This window comes from Bos taurus, chromosome 29 (assembly GCF_002263795.3).
Source record: "Bos taurus isolate L1 Dominette 01449 registration number 42190680 breed Hereford chromosome 29, ARS-UCD2.0, whole genome shotgun sequence".
Taxonomy (NCBI): domain Eukaryota; kingdom Metazoa; phylum Chordata; class Mammalia; order Artiodactyla; family Bovidae; genus Bos; species Bos taurus.
This window is the reverse complement of record NC_037356.1, coordinates 7,276,188-7,302,282: the sequence shown is the minus strand read 5'-3', so window position 1 is coordinate 7,302,282 and position 26,095 is coordinate 7,276,188. Positions and strand designations below refer to the sequence as shown.

Sequence of the window (26,095 nt, the reverse complement as noted above, 5' to 3'; positions counted from 1 at the left end):
ATTCTCCAGGCAAGAATACTGGAGTGGGTTGCCATTTCCTTCTCCAGTGCGTGAAAGTGAAGTCTCTCAGTCGTGTCCGACTCTTAGCGACCCCATGGACTGCAGCCTACCAGGCTCCTCCATCCATGGGATTTTCCAGGCAAGAGTACTGGAGTGGGGTGCCATTGCCTTCTCCGGTGAACTCGCCTAGAGCAGAACAAAGAACATATGATGCATGATTAAGGTTTATAGAACGAGTAAATTAATCCAGAGACACGGTCACATTTGAAACACCTTGACTGGTGGAGAATACCTGTTCCTGGGTGTTTTGGGTGTCTAGAGATTTAAGACAACCACATGCAAAAAAATCATGACCTATGTTTGGAGTTCATGGTGAAGTATGGCTATACAGTAACAGAACTGGATTTATTGCAGACCAGCTCCAAAGAAAACCAGAATGAAAGTAAGAAGAGAAAAAGGTTTGATGAATAGTAATGTCATCCTCAAATGTGAAGAGTGCTGGGTGTAATGTAGGGGGAGAGGGCTACATAAAACCATGAGGACTGTCTCAGAAAAGCCAATTGTATTAGAAGCGTAATTTATCTTGGGAACAAAAGCACCATCCCAGGGTTACTCAGACCCTGTAGGCTCTTGAATAAGCAAAAGTAATCTAGAGCTGAATTTGGGGAGTGGGACTTGATTTCACTACACTATTCTCCAAAGGATGTGGAGTTCCTAGGAGCAAGCCAGGAGGCCTGCCTGGAAGGAGAAGTGAGCGGGAAAGGGGAGGGGATGCCATCAAGATGAAGAAAGAGCAGATGACAGCCCTGTGTTCTGTGGCCAGAGGACTGAGGTGTCCTGGTTCAAATGGGTCATGGTTTCACACAGGGCTTTTGTTCCTTGTGCCTTATACTGTTGTTACAAGTATGAGAATGATACCAGCATGATTTTGTTGGTGATATTTATTTAGTTCAGTTGCTCAGTCGTGTCCGACTCTTTGCAACCCCATGGACTGCAGCACTCCAGGCTTCCCCCTGTCCATCACCAACTCCCGGAGCCTACTCAAATTCATGTCCATTGAGTTGGTGAGGCCATCCAACCATCTCATCCTGTCATCCCCTTCTCCTCCTACCTCAATCTTTCCCAGCATCAGGGTCTTTTCCAATGAGTCAGTTCTTCACATCAGGTGGCCAAAGTATTGGAATTTCAGCTTCAGCATCAGTCCTTCCAATGAATATTCAGGACTGATTTCCTTTAGGATGAACTGGTTGGATCTCCCTGCAGTCCAAGGGACTCTCAAGAGTCTTTTCCGACACCACAGTTCAAAAGCATCAGTTCTTCAGTGCTCAGCGTTCTTTACAGTCCAACTCTCACATCCATACATGACTACTGGAAAAACCATAGTTTTGACTAGATGGACCTTTGTTGGCAAAATAGTAATGTCTCTGCTTTTTAATATGCTGTCTAGGTTGGCCATAGCTTTTCTTCCAAGGAGCAAGTATCTTTTAATTTCATGGCTACAGTCCCCATCTGCAGTGATTTGGGGGCCCAAAAGGTGAAGGAAAAGATTTTATTAAGGTCAAGGAAAAGATTTGAAGTCCTATACCTGAGTCAAAGTGTAAATTGGAGGCATTATGCAAGGAAAATGAAATAATCCTTCAACAGAGCTGATTTGTGGGAGCAGGAGCTCAGAGCTAGGCATGACATTGGACACCCATGTCTGCCAGGGATTCACGGAACAACTCTGATTGTAGCAGTAGAGTTCTGAGTAATCTTAGCTCAAGGCACAGCATTACCCCAGTTGACTTACGGGTATTATGTAAACTATAACACTAGATGAACTTTTCTTTTTTTTTAAGAATACTTGATTTGAACAAACAGAAATATTTACTCTCCTTTTAATCCTGTTTATTTTGTACAATTTGTTTCCAAGTATCTGTGGTATGATTCAATCCTGGTAGAGGATGTGATGTCACTTGCAGAAAACATGGGACAAGCTCGACGTAAAATCTGAGCGCCTCAGTTTTGATCATAGAAAGGTGATCTTAAAGTGCTTTTCCCCCAGAAACTTCCTCTTCTTTCTTCCTTTTGCTTTATTAAGACAATTTCCCACTCAGCTACTCCCATCATTGCAAAGTTGATCACAGTGTCTACTGATTGCTCCGATCCCGTTGTATTCTCTAGAAATGTCCATTTTAGCACATGTAAAATGTTAGACAGTATATATCATTACATACCCTTCTCTATCCCTTTAGGTAATGAGCTACTTGAGGGCAAGGGATATGTCTTATTTATACCTGTTTACTCTGAATCTATTGTTCATATCAAACATTCAGTAAATGTCTGTTGTATGAAAGGATGAATTCGTGATTAAACATATATATTCATAATAAGTAAATGATATGGGTATCTATGCTCATAGAATTTATAATCTAAACATAGGAAATTTTATATAACAAACTCAAGTGAGGGATCGAATCAAACTGGAATCTTTCAATTGTCAAAAGGAGTTCTGGTGGACCTCTTTTCTAGAGACTGTTTTGTGTTGCTTATTTTAAATATAATTCATTTCCAAGTCTTGTTCCTAACATTTCTATAAGCCATCACCATCACTATTAACTCCCATCCTCCCCCCCACACACACACACAAACCCAAAAGACAAAAAAATTGTTCTCTGAGAAACAAAAGAAATAAGTGAAGTCAGTTTGCACGTCTTGATGAATTTTTAGGAGGAAAGAGTAACCTGGAAGCATTTTCTCTTGCACTCGGCTGAACCATTTTTCCATCTATATGTGAAAGTTGCTCAGTCATGTCTGACTCTTTGCGACCCCATTACTCTACAGTCCATGGAATTCTCCAGGCCAGAATACTGGAGTGGGTAGCCTTTCCCTTCTCCAGGGCATCTTCCCAGCCCAGGGATCGAACCCAGGTCTCCCGACATTGCAGGTGGGTTCTTTACCAGCTGAGCCACAAGGGAAGCCCAAGAATACTGGAGTGGGTAGCCTATCCCTTCTCCAGCAGATCTTCCCCACTCAGGAGTCGAACCAGGGTCTCCTGCATTGCAGGCGGATTCTTTACCAACTGAGCTATAAGGGAATTACCCACTACCTAAATACAACCTTGAAATGTGGTTAGGAATGGAACAAAATCCAAAGAATCAATTACATCCCCAATCAGGGTTACTGGCAACTTGTTTAGCACCTTGTGGGAATAAAGAGGAAGTTGCTAAAACAGAAGATGTAGTCAGTCTGTTGATCATCTGAGGGGACCATAAGATTTCTTATTGCTAGTCTTACAGAGGCTCCGTATCACTCAGAGACAAGGGACCTCCATAAAGAGGTTGAAGGTGATAACAGGAGTCCACGTGTAAATCTGAACCCTGGAGATGGGTTGTTGGGAGAAAACTAGAAGCAAGAACTTGCCCTGTTCCCGGCTTCTTCTGAGACCTGTTTTGAAAGCTGGCCAGCAGGAGTCAACTATTGTTGCTTTGCGGTCGACCAGAACACAGTCAATTAATGGAGCAAAAATGGTACCTGTGGGAGGGAGATCGGGGCTCTTTTGTGGGCCCTGGATTGTTGCTGCACACAGAGGACCCTGACAAAAGGAAACGAGCTAGATTCAGCTGCTTTTTTTTTTTTTTTTTAAAAAGAGAATGCTTGATTTGAACAAGCAGCTCTGTAGCCTCCCTTAAATCCTTCTGCTTATTTTGTGCAGTTGGTTTCCAAGGATCTGTGGTAAAAATTTGATTCCAATGAGGGAAGTGATGTCATGTGAGCTGAAAAAGGCTTATATTAAGACATCATTTTAAGACTGAAAAAGAAATGGAGGCAGGAAGAAGGAGAGGATGTGGCTTAGCGGCAAGGAGAGAAGAGGATGTGTTAGGGGAGGGCCATGTGACATGTGAGATCCCAGGAGACAGGAGATCTGCTTGGGGAGGGAAGGGAAGGCTGTTTGTGTCGAGCAGCAGGGCGGGGAAACCACTGTGGGGAAGGGGGCAAATTATAGCTCTGGGCAGAGGACTGCTGCAGCCTACGAAACCTGAGCTGAGAGCCACGGAGACACTGGTTTCGTTGTTGGTTTTAATAGCTGGTGCACGGCTGTGCCCATCTAAGGATGCTGTGAGGAACATCCTGTTTCTGACAAGTTCCCCCCACCCTCCAACCCCTCTCGGTTGTCACTGAGCAGCGGGCCGGGTTCCCTGTATAGCAGCTTCCCACTAGCTGTCTGTTTTACACTTGCAAATGAATGTATTTCAGGGCTACTCGTTCAATTCCTCCTTCCCTCTCCTTCCCCAGTTGTGTCCACAAGCCCATTCTCTGTGTCTGCATGCATCTCGATTCCTGCCCTGCAGACTGATTCATCAACAGCACTTGTGCAGATCCCATGTATGTACGTAGCACATGACAAGGCCCTGACAGTGTATAAAGTCCTCTAGGCGATTTTACTGTGCTGCAGGATAGCGGAAGCACCCACTCCGCCTTGTAAAACCCCCGACAGTATTTCTCTGCCTCTTCAGCTCTAATGACAATCTGCAGTGTAGTCACCTGCTGCTACATCTGCCTCCCCAAACAGTGGCTTTCTATTTTAAGGTGCTTAAGAATTTCAAGGGTATCTTACAAAAGAATTGTAAAAGACAGATTTTGACTTTATGAATCTGGAGTGGGACCCCCAATGTCAACATTCTGGGAGGTTCCCCCTTCTGAACACACAGAGGAGCAAGGGCTTACCCTCCACCTACCCATAGCCTTGTTCTTGGTTCAATTTTGGTGTCGTTTTTCAGAGTCCAGGCTGTAAGCTCAGACCACTTTGGCTTCTGTTTTGTATTTGCTATTGAGTCTGGACACATTTATTAACCTTATTATCTAGTTTCTTCACTTCTGACAAGAGAAATCAACGCTAGGGCAGTGGTCCCCAACACTTTAGGCACCAGGGACCCGTTTTGTGGAGAACAGTTTTTCCACAGACTTGAGGAGGGGATTGTTTTGGAATGATTCAAGCTCGTCACATTTGCTGTGCACTCTATTTCTGTTATTATTACATCAGGTCCACCTCAGCTCTCCAGCATTAGATCCCAGAGGCTGGGAAGCCCTGCACTAAGGAATGCCTTACGATCCAGGGCTTAGGACTCTGCACTCTTACTGCCGAGGACCAAGGTTCAACCCCTGGTCTGGGAACTAAGATGCCACAAGCCCTGTTATATGGCCAGAAAGAAAAAAAGAGAAAGAGAGAGAAAGAAACAGTAAAGCAAGCCAGCAGCTAGCTTTTTTCTGATTTCTGTGGTATAAATATATCCACTATGGCCAATTTCAAGCTAGCCATATGACATCACCGAACAAGGAGTTAGGAAGAAATGTGCACGTCCGTAAACAATGTTTCCACCACAGAGATACCATCAATGAAAGTAACCTCAAGAGAAAAGATAAGAGTGAATAGGTGAGCGATAAATAGGAATGATGAGTCTGATTATTTATTACCTCTTAGGAATAAAATTTATTTGATTATATACGTTCATTTTTTTTAATAATATGTACGGTTAGCCTCTGGATTACAAAATGTGTGAACATTTAATAATAGGCCCTTGTTAGTTGATATAGGCTGGCTCCAGCGCATTGCTGACTTGTGAAATAGAGGCAGTCACTGCCCTCATGAAGCGTATAGTCCAGAAGTGAATGGGCGTGGTTCCTATGAGGACACGAAGCCAAAGGAGTGATCAGTGGGGTAGGCAGAAATTTGACCCCCATAACCTTCACCATCTGGTTGTTATGACAATGAATATGTTATGATACATGGTAACAGGACTTTGTAGATCTCACTGGTTTTATAAAGTAGAAGACCAGGAATTCCCTGGTGGTCAAGTGGTTAGGACTTTTCACTTTTCCTGTCAGGGGCTCAGGTTCAATCCCTGGTCGGGGGACTAAGATCCTGCAAGTCATGGCAAGGCCAGAAAAATTTAAAAAAAAATTTTAATTAGATGGCCTTTAGACAGAGAGGTTATCTTTGGTTATCCAAGTGTGTGTAATGTAATCACATGAACCCTTAAAACAGAAGAGGGAGGCAGAAGCAGAAACCACAGAGGTTCAAAGCACAGAAAAGATCTGAGGTTCTGTTGTTTGTTTGAGGAGGAGGGGAATCATGTCACAGGGAAATGGCAACCACTGTCCTCTAACCGCCAGAAGCTGAATTCTGTCAATAACCAGTAAGTCTGAAAGAGGAACCTCCCTCAGCTGCCAATGAGAAGCCAGTCCTGGCCAATACTTTGATTTTAACCCAGTGAGACGTTAAGAAGAGAACCAAGCCATACCATTCCAGACATCTGACCTAGAGAAACAGTGAGGCTTGTGTAAAACTGCTACATGTGTGATAATTGGTTACACATCAACACAAAAGTAACACAGTCAGTACAGAAAGGATCAGAGTAATAGCTACTAAAGAAGAGCAGGGTGGGGAAGAGTATGCCAACACTTTCAGCGATTTAGAGGTGTTTGGAATGGACAAGGGAGCTTCCCTGGTGGCTTAGTCTGTAAAGAGTTCGCCTGCAGTGCAGGAGACTGGGGTTCCATCTCTGGGTCTGGAAGATCCCCTGGAGAAGGAAATGGAATGTGTGAGGAGAAGAGAGAAGAGACTGAAAGACGAGATGAGGTGAGTCTGATCGTGAAGAGCATTGTAAGCCAGGAGACTATTTTCCAAGAGCAAAGGGAAGCAGTGAACTGTTTAACAGAGCTTGCTGTTTAACTGTTTAACAGAGCTCCATAAACATGGAGCATGAGGAACACGGCACAGCCTGGGACCAGGCATTCAGGATCCCCGGCTTCGTCAGTCAGGGAAGCCGGCGAGCAGGAAGAGTGGCTTGAGGGTGCCGAGCCCCAGACGCTGACCAACATCTGCTTGCTTGTTCTTTCTCATCTCAGTTACTCACAGCACCAGCTACGTGTAGGGCACCACTCCAGGGGGCAGGGACACCCACTGCTCCGAGCTCCCAGACCTCAGCAGGGCCTTTGTTATTGCTCTTGTTTTTCCAGAAGTCATGTGGAGTAAGATAAATATAGTTTATGGATTCCCACAACTAGTTCTGCCACTTATTAAGCCCACAAGCCAGGGCAAGTCACTTAACCTTTCTGAGTTTCCCTTTTCTGATTTGTAAATAACTATTATAGCTACTTCAGCAGGCTATTGCAGGAATCAAAGACAAAGTAGATAAAAACTTTAAACCTCATGAAAGCCCTGTTCAGATGATCCACTTTCCTCTCTTTGTCTGTCTACCATCCATGTGCTCTCGTTCTCATATTCTTTTTTTTTTTCTCTCTCTTTCCTTTCATTGTTTTCTTTATTAAATTAGTTCAACAAATATTTCTTGGGAGCCTGTGCTATTCATTCATCTAAATGTCTGTCCATGTCTGCTTCACACACACACATTCGCATCATGGAGCTTACTCTATGAACACTTAAGGATACAGAACAAAGCTCCTAATGTATTTTTAAGTGGAAAATAAAAGTGATTACAAAATATGTTCGATTGACAAGCAGGTGTTTTGGTGAATATGTGTGTGCTGCGTGAAAGGGAGCAAGAGAGAAAAAGTACAAATATATTCATAGAGCCAAACATTAGAAAATACACCTCAAAACGTTAGTAGAATACCTCTAGATGCTTTCATTTGGCTTTGTTTTCCCATTTCCCCGTATTTCTCAAATTTTCTGCAAGAAATACATTTTATAAATAGTATAGCAGCCCAACATGTTTTAAGAAAAATACAAGATGTCAAATGCTAGGAATAAGTTATACATAGGATGTTATGGGAATGGATGTTTCTGAATTAAATGTTGACTGGGTAGAATCTCTATGCTTAGCTTTGAAGGATAAAAAGCTCTTTAGGAAAGACCTTAGTGAATGGCATTCGGGAGAAGGACCCGAGGTGTGCACACACTGGAGTGGTCAGCTCTTGTCACCTGAAGTGCATCCTGAGTCACACTAGGAGATGGGAATTAGAAGCCATGCTATGAATCTTAGCTTTTATCCTCTAAGTACAGAGGCATTTAAGCAGAGGATTCATATAGTCAGACCTTCATTTCTATAGATTACAGTGGGTGGCAGTGTGGAATGCATAGTATAAAGAGGTTAGAAGCAGACAGGAAGCATGGAAATTTGTCAGGACGCTAGCGTCCAAGTAAAAGACAATGAAGGTCTGGACCAGAACAATGTAGTGAGAATGGAGAGAAATATTTTAGGGATAGTTGAGAATTGTTTAAGGCTTATTTCCCATTCTGCCTGTGTTATACTATATTGTTAAATTAGCAACACTATAACTTATTTAAGAAAGTGTACTTAGGTGCCTATATAATATGCCTGCATAATTTTCCAACTGGAAGAAAAGTATCAAAGGGCATGGGAAGGCTAAGACCCAAAGACCTTGGACGATTTCATAATTTGGCTTGGGTCTCACTTCTGCAAGCCCAAAGGAGACAGTCAGAGTTAGAAAATGCTTCCCTCCTGCTGGAAACTAAGCTGTGGGGAGACTGGAAACAGCAGAGGGCCTGAAAGAGTCTGGAGGAGTTCCCACCAACGAACGCGGCAGACAAGACCAGATGAGCAACTGTGGTGTCATGGGCAGTCAGAGAGCAGGCTGTGCAGTGATGTGACTTGGAAAGAGACAGGAGGGTTTTGTGTGTGTGTGTGTGTGTGAGAGAGAGAGAGAGAGATGTTTGGCTTTTTCTGAGTCATGTTTAGTTTTTATAACAGCAGACTTTCCAACTGGCATAAAGACAGTCAGGAGTTAAGAGAGAAAGCAAAGCACCTAAGTATGTCATGCCAGCAGGGTGCCAGCACGAGTTTGCTAGCGGTTAGGAGCAGCCTGGCTGTCCGTGCTAAGGAGGGACATGAGCACAGGGAGGAATAAATTCCTGAGCTCTTCTTTGGCTCATGTTTTTACTTTGTTGACTTAAAAAATAATCACAACCTAAAAAACTGAGAGTTATGTTTTATTTGGTAGGAATTTTTAGGACTTCAAGGCCAACAGACAGCATCTCAAGTAATCCCGAGAGAATTGCTCCGAGGAACGGCAGGTGGGAAGTAAGGGGTCAGGTTATATAAAAGAAGTGAAGTGAAGTGGTGTCTGACTCTTTGTGCCCCCATGGACTGTAGCCTAACAGGATTCTCCATCCATGCGATTTTCCAGGCAAGAGTACTGGAGTGGGTTGCCATTTCCTCCTCCAGGGTATCTTCCTGACCCAGGGATCGAACCCAAGTCTCCCGCATTGTAGGCAAACGCTTTACCGTCTGAGCCAGAAGTTAGTAACAAAGGACTGGTAGCCTGAACATCAAGAGACTGTTGTGAATTAAAGAAACCTAGATATCTCAAGTTAAGGAGTTTAGCACTTTTTTATGTGTGAGAAGATGCAGGAGTCTGCTCCCTGAAATCATTGCTTTCATCATCTCAGCTGGGGTGAGTATCCAGTGATTTTTCACATCCTGAGTCCTTCAGGACGCCCTGCAGGGAGTGGCTGCAGCCTTGCAGCTGCCAGATCTGTGCAGGTATTCTTCTCCTTCCTGAGCGCCCTGGAGGACGGGAATCCCTGATGACTGTGACCTCCTTGCTTATTGATCTGATAACAAATACTTCATTTCTCAATCTCATCCACGTTCTGCTTTATGTTTGCACCAAGTGAGTAAATGCTTTCCTAATGAAATTTTGAGGCTTTTTCTTAAACCCCTCTTTCTAATCACATTCATGGGAAGTGTCTAAAATCCTCCAAGTAAGGCACAAATCTTCTTTCATGAAAAAGTGAATATTGATATTGAAATCCAAGATAAGTTTTAGATGCTCTCAGCCCTCTGGCTGGATGTAGGCAGGCACAAGAGAAGCCTTAATACAAGGAGTCAGGAACACAAGAAGGCTTTATCATAGAGTGCAAAGAGTTGGGTTTGGAGGTCTGGAGCCCTGACGTCAGCCCAGAGAGGGTCACAGCATCTTTCTCTGAGGGTCTCTCTGAGCTCAGCTGCTTGGGGAAGTCAAGCCTCTGGTCATATCAGAAGGGGCTGAACAACCTCAGGTAATCCCTAACGGTCTTTTCATTTGTATATTTAGATTCCGTGGACCAGGAGGACTTAAAATAACAATTATTTGCAGCTTTGCAGAAAATTAGAGAAACTTGTAAGAGTGAGCTTTCTACAACAGGATAACAGAGGATTTAAACTGAACCAGCACAGAAAGCCAGAGGTAGAACTCAGAGGAATACTTTTTTCCAGTGAGGTCTGTTCTGACTTTCAAAGGGATGTGTCCCCCTCTAGCCCTGTATTAAAGTAAACTTGGTGTTTGGGAGGGTGCTGTCTTTGTGTGTTGATTTCTTTTAATGAGAGTGAAAATTCTTTCTTTGGCAATAAAGGTCCAGAGCAGAGGAAATATAGTGAGGTGGCAGTGGGTGGTGGGGGTGGGGTGGCAGGTGTCCTCAGATTGGATACCAGGAAACGACCTCTCATGTGACCTCCAAGAACCTGAAGGCTTGAGGAATCACTTTTCTGAGAAATCTTGTCTAGCAAACGCCTCACCCACAGCTTCTTCTAGCCAGTAAGTCCTAAAGCTCACGGGTTAGCAGGGCAAGAGCATCTACCTTGATCTCTGCTGCCCTGGAGTCCTGCCCTCCAAAATGGCTCAGAGAAGCCAGCAAGTTCCTTTTCTGGCTTTCTTTTCCCTTTTCCTATTGCATTCTAATTCACAGGCAAAAGAATTATCTGCTGTTTTAATTCTGGTTAGGCCCACAGGGACATACAATAACATTTCTCTTGCCTTTTCTTTTTTTAAAGTATTTGTTTGGACTGCACTTCTATAAGCTAGGTCTTGTTCTGGGAGGGGCTGAAATTGCCTGAGGGAGGCTGTGTGGGTGGAGTAAGAAAATCTGAATGGGATTCCTACCTTGATGAGCGGGTAAAAATTCTGTGTGTGTGTTATGTGTCTGTCTGTCTAACCCTTAGAAAAAGTTAATTATCATATTTCCAAGTACTCAGAGCAGAACGGATGATACACTGACCAATTTTAACGTTGCATTTTGATCCTCTATTTGAAATTCCCCCAGAACAACGGCTCTAGGTCCAGTTTCTACATTGCCTCTGAGGGTCCCCTGTTGTGAAATGCTAAGGGCTAGACAGACTTGAGATCCTAAGATTACTTCCACTTCCCCACCTCCCTGCATTATCATTTCCCTACCATATTATACAGTGAAAGAATGTCATCTAACTTTTTGAGAAAGACAGCTAGCTGGCAAAATATACCTCTTTCCTTCTCTGCGTTAGAGGCAGATTCTGAGACCCTTCTCTATGTCAACTTTTTGAGAAAGACAGCTAGCTGGCCTTCTCTGCGTTAGAGGCAGATTCTGAGACCCTTCTCTATGTCAAAATGATACCTATATTTCAAAGCATAGACAACATACATTGTGAAGCCTCCTCTAATTCTTCCAAACCCAAAACTAAATGAAACAAACTATATGTATATACATGGCTTCCATGGTGGCTCAGTGGAAAAGCATCTGCCTGTCAATTCAGGAGACAGGGTTTGATCCCTGGGTTGGGTTGGGAAAATCCCCTGGAGAAGGAAATGGCAACCCACTCCAGTATTCTTACCTGGGAAATCCTATGGACAGAAGAGCCTGGCAGGCTACAGTCCAAAGGGTGCAAAAGAATTGGACATGACTTAGCAACTAAATAAAAACAACCATATATATGTAAGGTTTCCCTCGCTTAAACTTCCAAGTGCATTTAAGGGTATACATTGTGTTTTGTTAATTTATGATGAGAATTTAGTCTATGTCAGGTGCTAGGTTAAGCATTTTACATGTATTAACATTGCAGGTAAATGCAACTTTTGACTCCATCTCATATCTGAACAAAGAGATCATGTGACTTGCCCATGACCGCTGGGAAACGGTAGAGTCATTTATTTCCTGTATTGGTAGAGATAGTACTCCATCTTTTGCTAAGATTTTATTATGTTTTACCTACCTTTTGCTTGCAAGAATAATTGACATTTGTAAGGGGATTAACATTTTACCATTCATCAGCTCATTAATGTCAAAGATACTTTTGTGGTGTTGTTATTACTATTTTCCCACATTTCACAGGAGGTATGTGGCAGAAATAGTATTCGGCCAGGTGATATTTCACCCTACCTCAGGCCACTGAACTCCCTTCCCTGGCCTCCTGCAAGGTCAGCTTGGTGATTTCATTGCCTTTGCAGGGCTAGAACTTTCCCTTCACCACAGCTACCAAAAGATCTAAATTATGGTACCAGGGCAGGGGCGTGGCCCATACTGGCCCAGGCTTAATCTAAGAGCTACACAAAGGAGAGAGAGCTCAGATCTTTCTCAAGTTGTCCAGGTGGTCACCTATCTGCAAGTTTTGCATCCACAGATTTGGAGAGCTGTCTTCATGGTACTATGCTATTTTATATAAGGGCCTTAAGCATCCGTGAATTTTGTTATCAGTAGAGGTCCTAGAACCAGTCCCTCCCAGGGATAATGAAGGGTGAGCTCCAATAGAATGTAGAGTTTCCATTTATATTGGAGAATTATAGGATATAAGGGGCCAAATCAATATGACCAGTGGCTTTATATGACCAGATCAATATACCCAGTGGCTTTTATCAGCTGAAATCTTCATATTGGTTTATAGAATGGGTCCTGCTCTTCTCTGAGAATAGAATGAAGATTCAGGTCCATTTGGCCAGCACATACTAAGAAAAACTAAATTGGGTTAAAGAGTCCCTTAACTGAATCCTGCATAAAGGGCATGTTACAGTTCATTTATCCTTTTAATGAGAAAATAATGAGCACTTACTATACACCAAAATATATGTGCATATTAGAGCTTTAGAAGTAAAATTGACCAAGAATTTTTCCACACCTTTGGTATTTTGTCAGTCTAAATAAAGAAGTAAACTGGAACAAGTTCCAATTACCAGAAATTGAGTTTGTTTGGAAATAGCAGATGAATTGCAATTCAGAAAACATGTGCTAATTATAATTGGACTTTTCTGCAGAATATCTAGCCAGGAGACCTGAATCCACTTGCAATAAGGAAGATAAAGTTAAAAAAAAAAACAAAACAGAAAACGTGCTGTAGCAAGTTACAGGTGAGTCCATGGGGATCGGGGAAGGCTGAATTTATGGGGGAAAGTGGGAAGAAGGAGAAGTCCAGCGAGAGTCCAGGCAGGAAGTTCACCAGTTTGAGGATGGGAGAGATTCTTAGCAAATATTCATTGGTCTGGAGGTAAGTCTTAGTTTTTAGTACAGCAGGCATGTATAGAAATCAGTCTCACTTCTTAAATTCCATTCTTCTGAGGGCACGTGTATAAGATTTTCCATTTCGTATCATCCGGTTTCATTTTGAATTGGAAGTCTTTCATGATTTCATAATCATACGAGAGAAACACGAAAAAAGGCAGTTACTGTGTAATGTGATGCTCATTCACAATGCAGAAGCAGGGGGCTGTGCAGTCAGAAGAGGCTCATTTATACTGTAGGGAGTTGGATAAGGAAGAAGGTGATGATGGAGGGGAGGAATATGATGGAAGGAGTGAGATTCAGGGGAGATACCCCTGGTGAAAGGAAGAGTGTGCACAAAAGAAAGAAAGAGAGTAGAACACAGCCAGGCTGCAGAGGCGGTGGTGGGAGTTTGGCGTTCTTGAAATGCACTGGTACACAGCAGGTCTGTGCGCCCCTAGGGGCTGCAGCCCGCCAGGCTCCTCCTTCCACAGGATTCTCCAGGCAAGAATACTGGAGTGGGTTGCCATGCCCTCCTCCAGGGGATCTTCCCAACCCAGGGATGGAACCTGTGTCTCTTACATCTCCTGCATTGGCAGGGGGCTTCTTTACCACAAGTGACACCTCTGGGATTCATTCTCCTTTCTGAAGATAGAGCATCTGCTGGTCTTTGAGGGTTATACTGCTTCTCAATGTACTCACCTAAAAACATGTTAAAAATCATTTATGTTCAAAGGGCCCACCTAGTGCCTCGATTTAGAAATAAATCAACGGAGAAGAGTGTTCCGTTTACTATGCTGTGTAAGAAACTGTTCTACAGGTAGTGGCTTAAAAGGACAATTGTTTTGTTTATGTGGATCAGGAGCTCATACTAGAGTGTTGAGGAAGCCTGTCACACATCCATGTCTGAAGGCTATCTCCTGTTGAGTACAGAATCTGTCTTTGGTGGGCCACTTATTCTTGCCCAGGGGGCAAGCCAGGGCATGTTAAGAGTCTTCTGGGAGGCAGACTCCTCCTCCAGTTTCCTTGGTCCTGCTGATTCAGCTGGGCCTCCCGTGACCTTCCAGTTGCAGAGCTCCTGCTTGGCACCAGGGGGCGTGCCTGGGTCTTTACTCTCCCTCTAAACAAGGCCTTATCAATGGACTTTTGTGAATGGACTGGTCTCCTGAGGCCACAGTGGCCCCTCTTGACCACCTTTCTATCCTGCTTGTTCTCACCTCTTTCCTTCAGCTCAGAACTAAGCATGAGTTGAGATGCCCTGGTATTTTCACAGAAACTGTAGTTGAGGTTCCTGTTAGATTCCTGATAGTTATCAAACATTTCAGGTTTTTTTTTTTTTTTTTCCCTTTTCTTCCACCTTCCAGCATAATTTGAAGAAGCTTATCAACCTTATCAAGTCAAAGCTATGGTTTTTCCAGTAGTCATGTACAGATGTCAGAACTGGACCATAAAGAAGGCTGAGTGCTAAAGAAGGCTGATGCTTTTGAACTGTGTTGTTAGAAAAGACTCTTGAGAGTCCCTTGGACAGCAAGGAGATCAAACCAGTGCATCCTTAAGGAAATCAACCCTGAATATTCATTGGAAGGACTGATGCTGAAGCTGAAGTTCCAGCACTTTGGCCACCTCATGCGAAGAGCTGACTCATTGGAAAAGACCCTGATGCTGGGAAAGATTGAGGGCAGGGGAGAAGAGGGTGACAGAGGATGAGATGGTTGGATGGGACCATCGACTCAATGGATATGAGTTTGAGGAAACTCTAGGAGATAGTGAAGGACAGGGAAGCCTGGCGTGCAGGAATCCATGGGGTCACCAAGAATTGGACATGACTGAGCAACTGAACAACAAAAAAAATCAAAGGTAAGACTAGAATTATGTCTTATAGGTTTCTTTTTGTAATTTTCACTTTAAAATGATTCACTTTTTTTTGAATATGCAATTCATTCAGAAAGATCAGAATTCTAAGATGAAAGTAGGTAAGTACCAAGAATCCGTTCCACATTGCCATGTTCCTCATAAATGTCTCCAGTTTTGCTAGTGTAGGATCTCAACATCATCGCTGAATTTTAACTGTCAAGTTCCTAGCCGAGTACACTTAGCACAGGAGATGGATTTACCTGCTTGGGCCCTGTCTTAGCCTGTTCAGGCTGCTGTGACAAAATACCGTCGACTGGGTGGCTTATAAATAATAGAAATTCCTCCTAGCTCTGGATGCTCAACAGCCTGAGCCTAAGGTGCCAGCAGGTCTGATGTCTGCTAAAGCCTGCCTCCTGGTTCACAGTTGTCTTTTCACAGTGTTTCTACCTGCGGCAGGGGGAAGGAGACTCTCTGGGGTCTCTTTTATAATGTTACGGATTCCATTCCTGCAGGCTCTCCCCTGACGACCCAGTGATCTTCCAAAGGCGCCACATCCTAACACCATTATATTGGGAGCTAGAATTTAACATATGAACTTGGGGAGACATAAACATCCAGTCTGTAGCAGGCCACTTCCAAGTCATCTTCTAGGAACATTATTTTTTTTCTTCCATAATGAATTTTATTTTTAAATTTTTATTTATTTTCTATTATTTATTTGACTGCCTCAGGTCCTCGTTGCATCAGGCAGGATCTTTCATTGTGGTGTGTGGACTCTCTAGTTGTGGCACGTGGACTCAGTGGTTGCAACACACAGGCTTAGTTCCTCTGAGGTATGTGGGACCTTACTTCCCCTACCTGGACTGAACCCAAGTCTCCTGCATTGCAAGGCAGATTCTTCACCACTGAGCCACTAGGAAAGCTCCCTAGGTGCACTATTAACATGTTGATATGCCTTGTTAAATGCACAGTCCTAATACATTTTAACCACATGAGTTGCTTATTGCCTTTTTAAGCTCCAGAACCTAGAGGACCAGAGTTATTTGCTATATAAAAGTGCTCCATATAAGGCACCAGTAATAGGACATACGTATGGAGGGAAAAAAGCATCATCATGGTGGAAGAGACAGTCTATTAATAAGAATATTATGCTATTTTTCTAGGTTTTGTGATGGCTGTAGTATCTGTCATTACTTCTACATGTGTCATTTTCCGGGTTTCTTTTGCCATTTTCTAAACACTTGGTTACACAATTTTAATTTGTTATTGTGTGCCCTGTTTTCTTAGGAACCCCACATTGGGAGAACTTCTGGTTGCACACAACTCTGAGCCTCTCCTGATAAATAGCCCAGCAGGTGTCTCACCGCTTTGAGTTACGTGTGGTTTGCCCATCTGCGCAGCGTGAGTGACCCAGACAGCAGAAGGACGGGCCTTGTTTCTCAGTGTACGGTCTTGGCAATTTCTTGGCCCTTGTCCAAGTCACCAGACACACTCTCCATCATTACCATTAACAGCAACGTGTTACAATGCAGCCATTACCACTCATCTACGCCAGCGCCTGAGTTGATGAGTTGAGAGGAGAGGAGGACAGAAAGGGGAAATCTAAAGGCAAGGTGCGGTGGGGGCGGGAGACAGCTTCTCCTTTTCTGCCCTTTCTCCAAAAACTTCCCTAGTTTTATTTCCCATTTGCTCAGCCGTGTGTTCTCACACTCTCCTTTACCTTGAGAGCTGACTGTTGGACGCGCACAAGAGAAGAACATGAAGGCCTCCAGATAAAGTAGACACGGAATCAACACAGGGTTCCAGTCACTCGTTTTCTTTGACGGGGCTTTACCAGGCTGGATGGAAGAAGAAAAGACAGCCAGGAAAGCGGGAGTTATAAATCAGCTCTGTGCTCTTCCGAGGATTTATATTCAACTGAAGACGTGTCCAATGCAGGACCTTATGGCTTTCTGTTTTCTTTTTGCTTACATGGAGAAATAACAGTTAATATAGTCAACTATCCCAAGGCAGAAGAGTATTATTAAAAAAAGAATACTTTGCAATATTATTGATTTCTCAAGTAACTGTGAGATATTTTAAGATTTTGATTTAATAAAATATAGTATGATTTCTTTTATGGGATTTTTATGTTTTCCCAATCTTTATCACCCTTGTGTGTTTCTTAGTTGAAAATGAGAGTGTCTACTAAGTATCAGCTGAACAAATCCTGATCTAAGTTACAAAAACCTTTATGGCCACATTGTCATTTTCCTCCACTTACCTCTTTCTGTAAGTAGATTTGTGGGGCAGGGGTCGTCCCTGGAGAAAGAGAACCAGGCATGGCTTTCTTGACATAAGGGAAGCTGTTTTGGGCCCAAGCCCTTGGTGGTCTCAGCCTGGCCATAATGCTTGGTCTTGAACAGGTCTCAGTGATAAACGGTCTTAAGGGAACAAAAGAATGCATAAACAACGGACTGTTAACGGGCAAGAGAAATAACAAGAGCAAAAATATTAGATCTGTCACAAAGACTCTCAGTTCTCTTTTGATGGTAAAGACTAGCCTAAAGCACGGTCTTGAGCCATTTTGCAGAATCGAAATGCCAACAACTAGATCAACTGGAATCGAAAGGAATGTTGACCTTTTCTGACCCTCTTGACTTCAATCAACTGAAGCTTGGACTCTGCCTACCATCCAGGCCCCTTCATGAATATGCATGTACCAATAGCTTAAACTTTCCCACTTTTGCTGTTCAGAGAAAACACTGCTCTGGGAAAGATCCCTAGTGTTCGCCTCACTTGCAGTGAGTAAAAAAGACCTTCTGCAATTTGGCTTTTCTGTCTTTTGGCAATACCACCAAAAGGCAAACCCAACATTCAGGTAACAATTCTATGTCATTGAGCCTTCTTTATATTTATTCATATTTTTCTATATACACAGCATTTATTATATATACCCAGTATAATGTGATACAGTGTGTAAGAGGAAAGACTGGAGAAGCAAGGATCCCTAAGTTGGTTTGGGGAGTAGGTAAAGAAAACTTGGTCTTCACTGATAGCACAGATGGTGAAGAATCAGCCTGAATTCAGGAGACCGGGGTTCAATCCCTGGGATGGGAAGATCCCCTGGAGAAGGGAACGGTAACCCACTTCAGTATTCTTGCCTGGAGAATTCCACGGACAGAGGAGCCTGGTGGGCTACAGTCCATGGGGTTGCAAAGGGATGGACACGACTAAGCAACTAACACATACACACGAAGAAAACTTATTCTGAGCTGGACAGTAATGCTCTTCAAAGAAGAACCATGTCTGTTCTCCACTCTCTACCTAGCACATGGGAGCTCCTCCGGTATGGCAAAAGGATGTGGAAATGGAAAAAAGAAATTGTTTTGGGTAGAAATAACAGACGTTGTTGTTATTATGTCTCTAAGTCATGTCGGATTCTTTTGCAACCCTGTGGACTATAGACTGAGAAGCTCCTCTGTCCATGGGGTTCTCCAGGCAAGAATACTGGAGTGGGTATCCATTTACTTCTTCAGGACATCTTTTTGACTCAGGGATTGAGCCTGCCTTTCCTACATTGGCAGGCTTTACCACTGAAAGAAACCTCAGGGAAGCCCTGAAATTATTAACAGACATCCTCAAAGGAGGAGGAATGACAGAGATTAACATTTACTTTTTATTAAGCCCCTAAAATGTGCTAAAAATGCACAGATTAAAGATAAATCTGAGGAGTGGTGATTAGTTGGTAAGTATGTTCACACCTGGCAGCTCTAGAATTTTCAGTTATATTCAAAAAGAGGTCATTTACTTGGAAAGAAGCAGATAGCTGGCAACATAATTGGGCTACAGCTGAAGCCCTCAAACCTCTAAACTCAATCTGCATGAGGAAATAAATTCCCTTTGTTATTTAAGCCAGTTTCTGTTATTTGCAACTGAAAGCAGCTGAGCTTTATGTCAGGTAAGATAAAGGTTAAAAGCAGAAAAAAGTGACAGGGTCTCCCTGTTCTGCTCTAATGTGGTCTGAGAATGGTAGCATCACCATGGAACTTGTTAGAAAAGCAAATTCTTGGGCCCCATCCCAGACCTACTAAATCCGAGCCACTGCAGCCCAGATCGACGCCTGATTTGCATTTCCAACAAGCCGCAGGTGTTGCTGATGGTCTTGGAAGGCAGACCGCCTTTGAGCAGCTCCTCTGAAATACTCCCCTGGGTGGACGATGAGGCTAAGACTTCAGAGCTTTGAGGGATGAATACTAAGTTTTTCTCCTTACCAGAGGTAAGCTCTAACTGTGAACTAATTCAAGTCAATTTCTTTCCAAAAGAGGAGGTGAAGCAACTGGGAGAATATTTCTTCTTTGTATCAGCACATCAGTGATAAAGAAAAGTGTATCCTGTTGTTGCTGACAGTGGGGTCTGGCTGCTCCTAGCTCTAAAATCAATAAAGGGGCAGATGCCTGTCCAAAGGCGGTGTTCCTCCTCCCAACAAGCAGTGGGCAAGAGCTTTTAAATGGGATTTTAGGGTGTATAGGTGGAGGGAGGGGGCTACATGCAGAGACAGCACAGTCAGCTCTGATAGTGACTTGAAATTGCTCAAGCAGCAGTCTGACCAGCATCATCTTAGTTGTTTTTAGTACAGTTAATCTTCAAGTCCAGGACTGGTTTGTTTCCATTTCTTTGAGGCCTGTTCTCAGAATTGTTGCAGCTTATATTATGGTCTGGTCATCATGTAGTTAATTTCTTCCACTTGGTGAGGGTTTCAGTATCTACAAAACAGCTCAGAAATATAGCTCAGAATATTATCTATGATCCTGGAAGGGGTACTGAAAGCCCTTGACTTTTCTTAATGACCAAACTGTTATTGTTTTTTTCTTGTTTGACTGCTTTTCTTGGCTTCTGCATGTTCTCACTTCTCGGATTAAATGTATTCTTTGGCTCATGTTTTTCTACAGACAAAAGGCAGACTGATGACATGGTGGGGGAAGAACCACAGGGTCTGGCTCCATTTCGCTGTAGGTTCCTTGGCTATTTGCAGGCATAGGTCTCTAAAGATTTTAAATGAGGAGAACAGTTAGTGGGCAGATTCTGCAGAGTTCCCAGAGAGAGGAATCGGTGCAGCTTGTAGCACCAGCAGCGCGTGACTGATGAGCGCTGCCGCTGGATGAAGCCCTTACAACTGTCTCGTGCTCTTGTGTGCCTTCACACGAGCGCATAAGTGTGTCATTCCCAACAGAGAAGACAGATTGGCCTAGCTTTGGGCCCCCTGGTCACCGTGTGTTCAGGAGAGAAGGGAACTCATGAACAGCAGATTCACTAAAAATCACAGAAACAGAGCGGGTGAGATACTGTTCTTCCAAAGGAAGAGTTGCCAAACTACAGAAACACAAATGTCCATGATACTGTTTCTAATACAGAAAAGTAAAAAAAAAAGAAGTATGTGTGGAATTAAAGATTCTATCAGAAAGCCAAAAGCTGAGTTGGAGCGTAGTTTAAAAAACGCTGCCTGCCACATGAGTAAACAAGGATGTGCAGGCCATCAAGACATCAGTCACTGCCGCCATTCCCGCACTGTGCAGCCCAGGGGACTGGGGAGGAAGGAGCCAGGATACTGGCCCCAGGAAGCTAGGGTGCAGATCAAAGAAATGATTTCAAGGAGCCCAGACTCTTGCATCTTCCTGTATATAGAAAAGTACTAAGTTCATTAATTTGAGATGTCTGGTTTTCATTAATTAGCAGCAATCTTTGATGTTCAACTATGTGACTTTTTGTTTGTTTGAACTCTTGTATATCCTGGCTCCTCCCTTACCTCTTTGGAGCAGCCCCTCAAAGGCTGTCTTCTGGGCTTCCGTCCTCAGTGAGTCCATTGAGTAAAACATAATTAGGTTGTGAATTTTTTTTTTTTCAGTTGATGTAAGAACAAAATTTGAGAAGCTATAATACTGATCTGCTGCTGCTAAGTCGCTTCAGTTGTGTCTGACTCTGTGTGACCCCATACACGGCAGCCCACCAGGCTCCCCCGTCCCTGGGATTCTCCAGGCAAGAACACTGGAGTGGGTTGCCATTGCCTTCTCCAATGCACGAAAGTGAAAAGTGAAGGTCAAGTCACTCAGTCGTGTCCGACTCTGGTCTAATGGGATATATACACTTAATAATAAAAATTTTTAAAGAGCATATGATAGTTATTGTGTATTCATGGCAAGTGTGAGGCTTGTTTTGTATAGCAGAGTTTCACAGTATCAGTGCAACTTATATTTATTCTTTGTGCATTGTCAAGTATTTAGCAACATCCTGGCCTCCACGTATCAGGTGCTAGTAGCATCCCAGCTCTGTTCGTAATAATTACAAATGTCTCCAGATATCGCCAATGTACCCTGGGTCCAAACTGCACTTGGTTTGGTACCACTGACTTAGAGATTTCAGATCTTTTGGAAAAGACATGATCCAGTAAGTATGATTTTCAAGCACTGTTGGGAACAGGAAAGCTTGACATTGATCACAGGAGGCATGGAAAAGTTGGCATGGCTGTTGATAACTTTCTACTGATTCATTTAGATGCAGATGAATGTAAATATCCTCATAATTTAGGAGATGTGTTGTTTTTCCAAAGCATATATCCTATAAGGGAAGAATAACTTTATCAAGATGGTTAACCATTTCCCACTCTTGCTGACTCATCTCAGGATTAAAGACATTTGAAAACAGGATTCTTTCTGAAATGTTGGGTAGGAAGTGAAAGGAGGGAAAGGGGCTATGGATGCTAAGTGGTATTTTCAACATATTTTTCTATCCATAAGATTTTAGAAGAGAAAAACTGTCTTGAAGTCAAACATTTGGCTACACAGATGGTATTGGCAATCATTGGAATTTCTGGACAATAGCTTAAGATGTTGGAATAATAGGCTCTTGGATAATGTAGCCTGTCTCAGTAAAGGAGGAACTTTTTTTTTTTTTTTGGTCTGGAATAGTACTTCTCAAAGGGTTCAATTCAGTTCAGTCGCTCAGTCCTGTCTGACTCTGTGTGACCCCAAGAATTGCAGCATGCCAGGCCTCCCTGTCCATCACCAACTCCCGGAGTTCACTCAAACTCTTATCCATTGAGTCGGTGATGCCATCCAGCCATCTCATCCTCTGTCATCCCCTTCTCCTCCTGCCCCCAATCCCTCCCAGCATCAGAGTCTTTTCCAATGAGTCAACTCTTCGCATGAGGTGGCCAAAGTACTGGAGTTTCAGCTTTAGCATCAGTCCTTCCAAAGAAATCCCAGGGCTGATCTCCTTTAGAATGGACTGGTAGGATCTCCTTGCAGTCCAAGGGACTCTCAAGAGTCTTCTCCAACACCACAGTTCAAAAGCATCAATTCTTTGGCACTCAGCTTTCTTCACAGTCCAACTTTCACATCCGTACATGACCACTAGAAAAACCATAGCCTTGACTAGATGGACCTCTCAAAGGGTAGTCTGTGTCAAAATTATTGCCTAGAATACCAATTCATGGGCCCTACTATAAATCTATGGATTCCATTGTGAAAGGGGGGTTGGATATCATTGAATCTGCAACTCTAAATTCATCCTACAGGTGCCTGTTATGTACTGTGGGCTTTGAGAATTCATGGCCTATTAGTTTATCTGTCAATTAAATAGCGCCAAACCAGGGAGTCAGTGAGTGAAAATACATTGAGATAAAGTGAAGAAAGGAAAAAATATCAAGTATCTCTCAATTCTTAAAAAAAAAGTGGTAAACAAGATAAGACCAGGTATACATGTATATTAAATTATGAAATTAAGATTATTACCTCAGATAATACTAATCTTATAAGGATTATTGAGATTCGCTGAGTTAAAGCTCAAGATTGGAATATGGTGATTTAAGTGTGAGTGTTATTTTTTTTAAATGCTTCTTTTAACCTGGGATTTGGAGCTCTGTGTATCAAGAGTGTATACAATGCGGAAATCTGCACATTAGACTTTAGAGTGTATCTGCATGATGACGGAAGGAGAGAAAGAACGGTGGTGTCACAGTGGCTGTCCACTGTAAGCATGAGGAGCCAGCTGCAGAAAAGAACAACACACCCTGACCAGGAAAACACACGGAGCCTCACGTAACATTTGTCAAAACGCTCCTTTGGCTCAAAGAAGAGTTTCTGACAAATTCTTTACTGTCTTTTAGATAATTTCATCTGGAGAAGAAGATAAAATGTCTCAGGGAACTGATATTTGGGGCCTCACCATGAAGGGAAAGGAAAGAGATTGGCCTTGGGGTAGAAGCTGTCGTGTTTGCTAGTTGATCTCATAGCTGGAGAAATAAAGACCGAGCACAGTCTGAAGTTTGCTTCAAGAAGCAAATTTCAAGAAGTTCAGAGAGAAAAACAGTCATGACACAGCATCTGAAACATCTGGAAGGGAAGTCTATTAGAAAGATTGCAAAGTTTTAAAAAAGAAAAGCAGTTCACTTTGTACACTTGCAAGTAGCCTCAATGAAGAACAACAGGACATGATTTAAAAAATCAGGGGCATTGTATACAGTGCTGAAGTGACCAGATTTTTTTCTTTTTTGGTAAGGAGCATGTGTGTGGTAGAATAATTTATCAAACTATTAATTTGTTCACTTACTTTTCCACTTCCCATTTCATAAAAAAAAGATCAGGATAATTCATTTCCTCATGAATTTTTCTAAATTGGGAGACAGAAAACAATTTTTCTAAATTGGTCTCATGTTCCATGGTCTCATGTCCAACTAATTACAACCCTCTAGGAAGTTCCCCTGACCACAGACAGAATAGTAAAGAATATCTATATATCTAAATATGAGATATGTTTCATGTCTTTAAGTTATCCAAAAATCCCTAACATTTTATCATGTAATACTTTTTTTTGTTTGTTTGTTTTTAATTAATTTTTTTTATTGAAGGATAATTGCTTTACAGAATTTTGTTGCTTTCTGTCAAACCTCAACATGAATCAGCCATGGGTATACATATATTCCATCTCTTTTGAACCTCCCTCCCATGTCCCTCAGAGAAGGCAATGGCACCCCACTCCAGTACTCTTGCCTGGAAAATCCCATGGACAGAGGAGCCTGATAAGCTGCAGTCCATGGGGTCGCTAAGAGTCAGACACGACTTAGCGACTTCACTTTCACTTTTCACTTTCATGCATCAGAAAGGAGATGGCAACCCACTGCAGTGTTCTTACCTGGAGAGTCCCAGGAATGGGGGAGCCTGGTGGGCTGCCATCTCTGGGGTCGCACAGAGTCGGACACAACTGAAGCGACTTAGCAGCCCATGTCCCTCCCTACCCTACCCCTCTAGGTTTATACAGAGCCCCTGTTTGAGTTTCCTGAGCCATACAGAAAATTCTCCTTGGCTGTCCATTTTACATACGGTAATGTAGATTTCCATGTTACTCTTTCCATGAATCTCACCCTCTTCTCCTCTCTCCCCAATGTGATAATTTTTTCTTTGGCCTCAAGAAGATTTGGGATATAATCATAAATTTTAAAAAATGGAATGAAAGAGAAAAAGCAATATGTCTTTTCTTTTATCCTGCCCATCTATCTTGGGCAGAATAATCCAGACTTTTTTCATGTTTTATGCCTTTCTTAATATGTGCTGATAATAATTCCTCATGTACATTTAAATTATAATCATGAAGTAATTCACATAGACCGCTCTAAAGAAAACACTATGGGCTTCTTATTTCTAATCATTTTCTAATGAAAATGATTTCATTTCTCAATAGAATATTAATAATGATGACAAAGATAATAGTAAAAATGATAATAACAAATTCTTATGGAATGGTCTAGTCAAAGCTATGGTTTTTCCAGTAGTATGCATAGGAGATCCAATATGTCCATCCTAAAGGAAATCAGTCCAGAATATTCATCGGAAGGACCGATGCTAAAGCTGAAACTCCGATACTTTGGCCACCTGATGCGAAGAACTGACTCATTTGAAAAGGCCCTGATCTTGGGAAAGATTGAAGGTGAGAGGAGAAGGGGATGACTCGATGGACATGAGTTTGAGTAAATTCCGGGAGTTGGTGATGGACAGGGAGGCCTGGCGTGCTGTGGTCCATGGGGTCGCAAAGAATTGGACACGACTGAGTGACTGAACTGAACTGAATGGAACGGTCACTGTGTGTCAGACACTATTTTAAGCAATTTGTATGTATAAATGCATTTAATCCTCACAAAAATCCTCTGAATTAGGCACTACTCAACTCCCAAATGAACAAACTATAGTTGCCAAGTCAAATATTAATCTTGCACAGAAGTCAATGCTAAATGCATTTAGAAGAAATAAATTTGTGTTTAAAAAGAACCATACTTCTAAGACACATTCAGAATTTCAAGTGACCAAATGACCAAAGCCATAGAGGGACTTTTAACAGGAACTCCAATACTATTTCATACCTCCCAATGTTTTCATACTGCAAAATACAAGTCTAAATCGATCAGTTCTTGCCACTTTTCATAGGCTATTGCCACAGGACAACATTAATTACTGTAAAGCTATATCAAAAAGCACTAACTTTGGTTACCTTGAAATATGGCACTTAGCTCTGACGATACTTCCTTGGGGCTGTTCCAGTGCAAAAGCAAATGCAGTTTTTGGATTTTTGTTTGTTTTTGATCGTGCCGTGCAGCATGTGAGATCTTCTTTCCCAGACTGAGGATGAACGCGTGCCTCCTGCAGTGAAAGCATGGAGTCTTAACCACTGGATCACCGGGTAAGTCCCTGGATTTTTTTTGTTTTTGTTTTTTTTTCCTTTTTTTCAGTTTGATTCACCGTTGCTTAAATTATGTAGATTAAAAAAAAATTCTTCAGATGATGCTAATTTCAAAGACAGTACCCATGCCTGATGAGTGAAACAGTCTTTTCTAATGTGGACTAATCATTTCTTGTTTGGTCAGTAAGTCATGTCCAACTCTTTGTGACCCCACGGACTATAACCCGCCAGGCTCCTCCCATAGGATTTCCCAGGCAAGACTACTGGAGTGGGTTGCCATTTCTTTCTCCAAGGGATCTTCTGGACCCA

General features: G+C 42.6%; 1 protein-coding gene across 1 annotated transcript; it reads right to left on the bottom strand.

Moving 5' to 3' along the window:
* Window positions 1-3,292: 3,292 nt before the first annotated feature.
* Window positions 3,293-25,799, bottom strand: LOC112444839 (uncharacterized). Its single transcript, XM_024987386.2, has 4 exons — window positions 25,598-25,799; window positions 17,343-17,502; window positions 16,800-16,917; window positions 3,293-3,513 (listed from the first exon to the last, which is right to left on the bottom strand). Exons 1-4 carry the CDS (start codon window positions 25,759-25,761, stop codon window positions 3,293-3,295), a joined length of 663 nt encoding a protein of 220 aa, XP_024843154.2. The 5' UTR covers window positions 25,762-25,799.
* Between the last annotated feature and the right edge of the window lie 296 nt (window positions 25,800-26,095).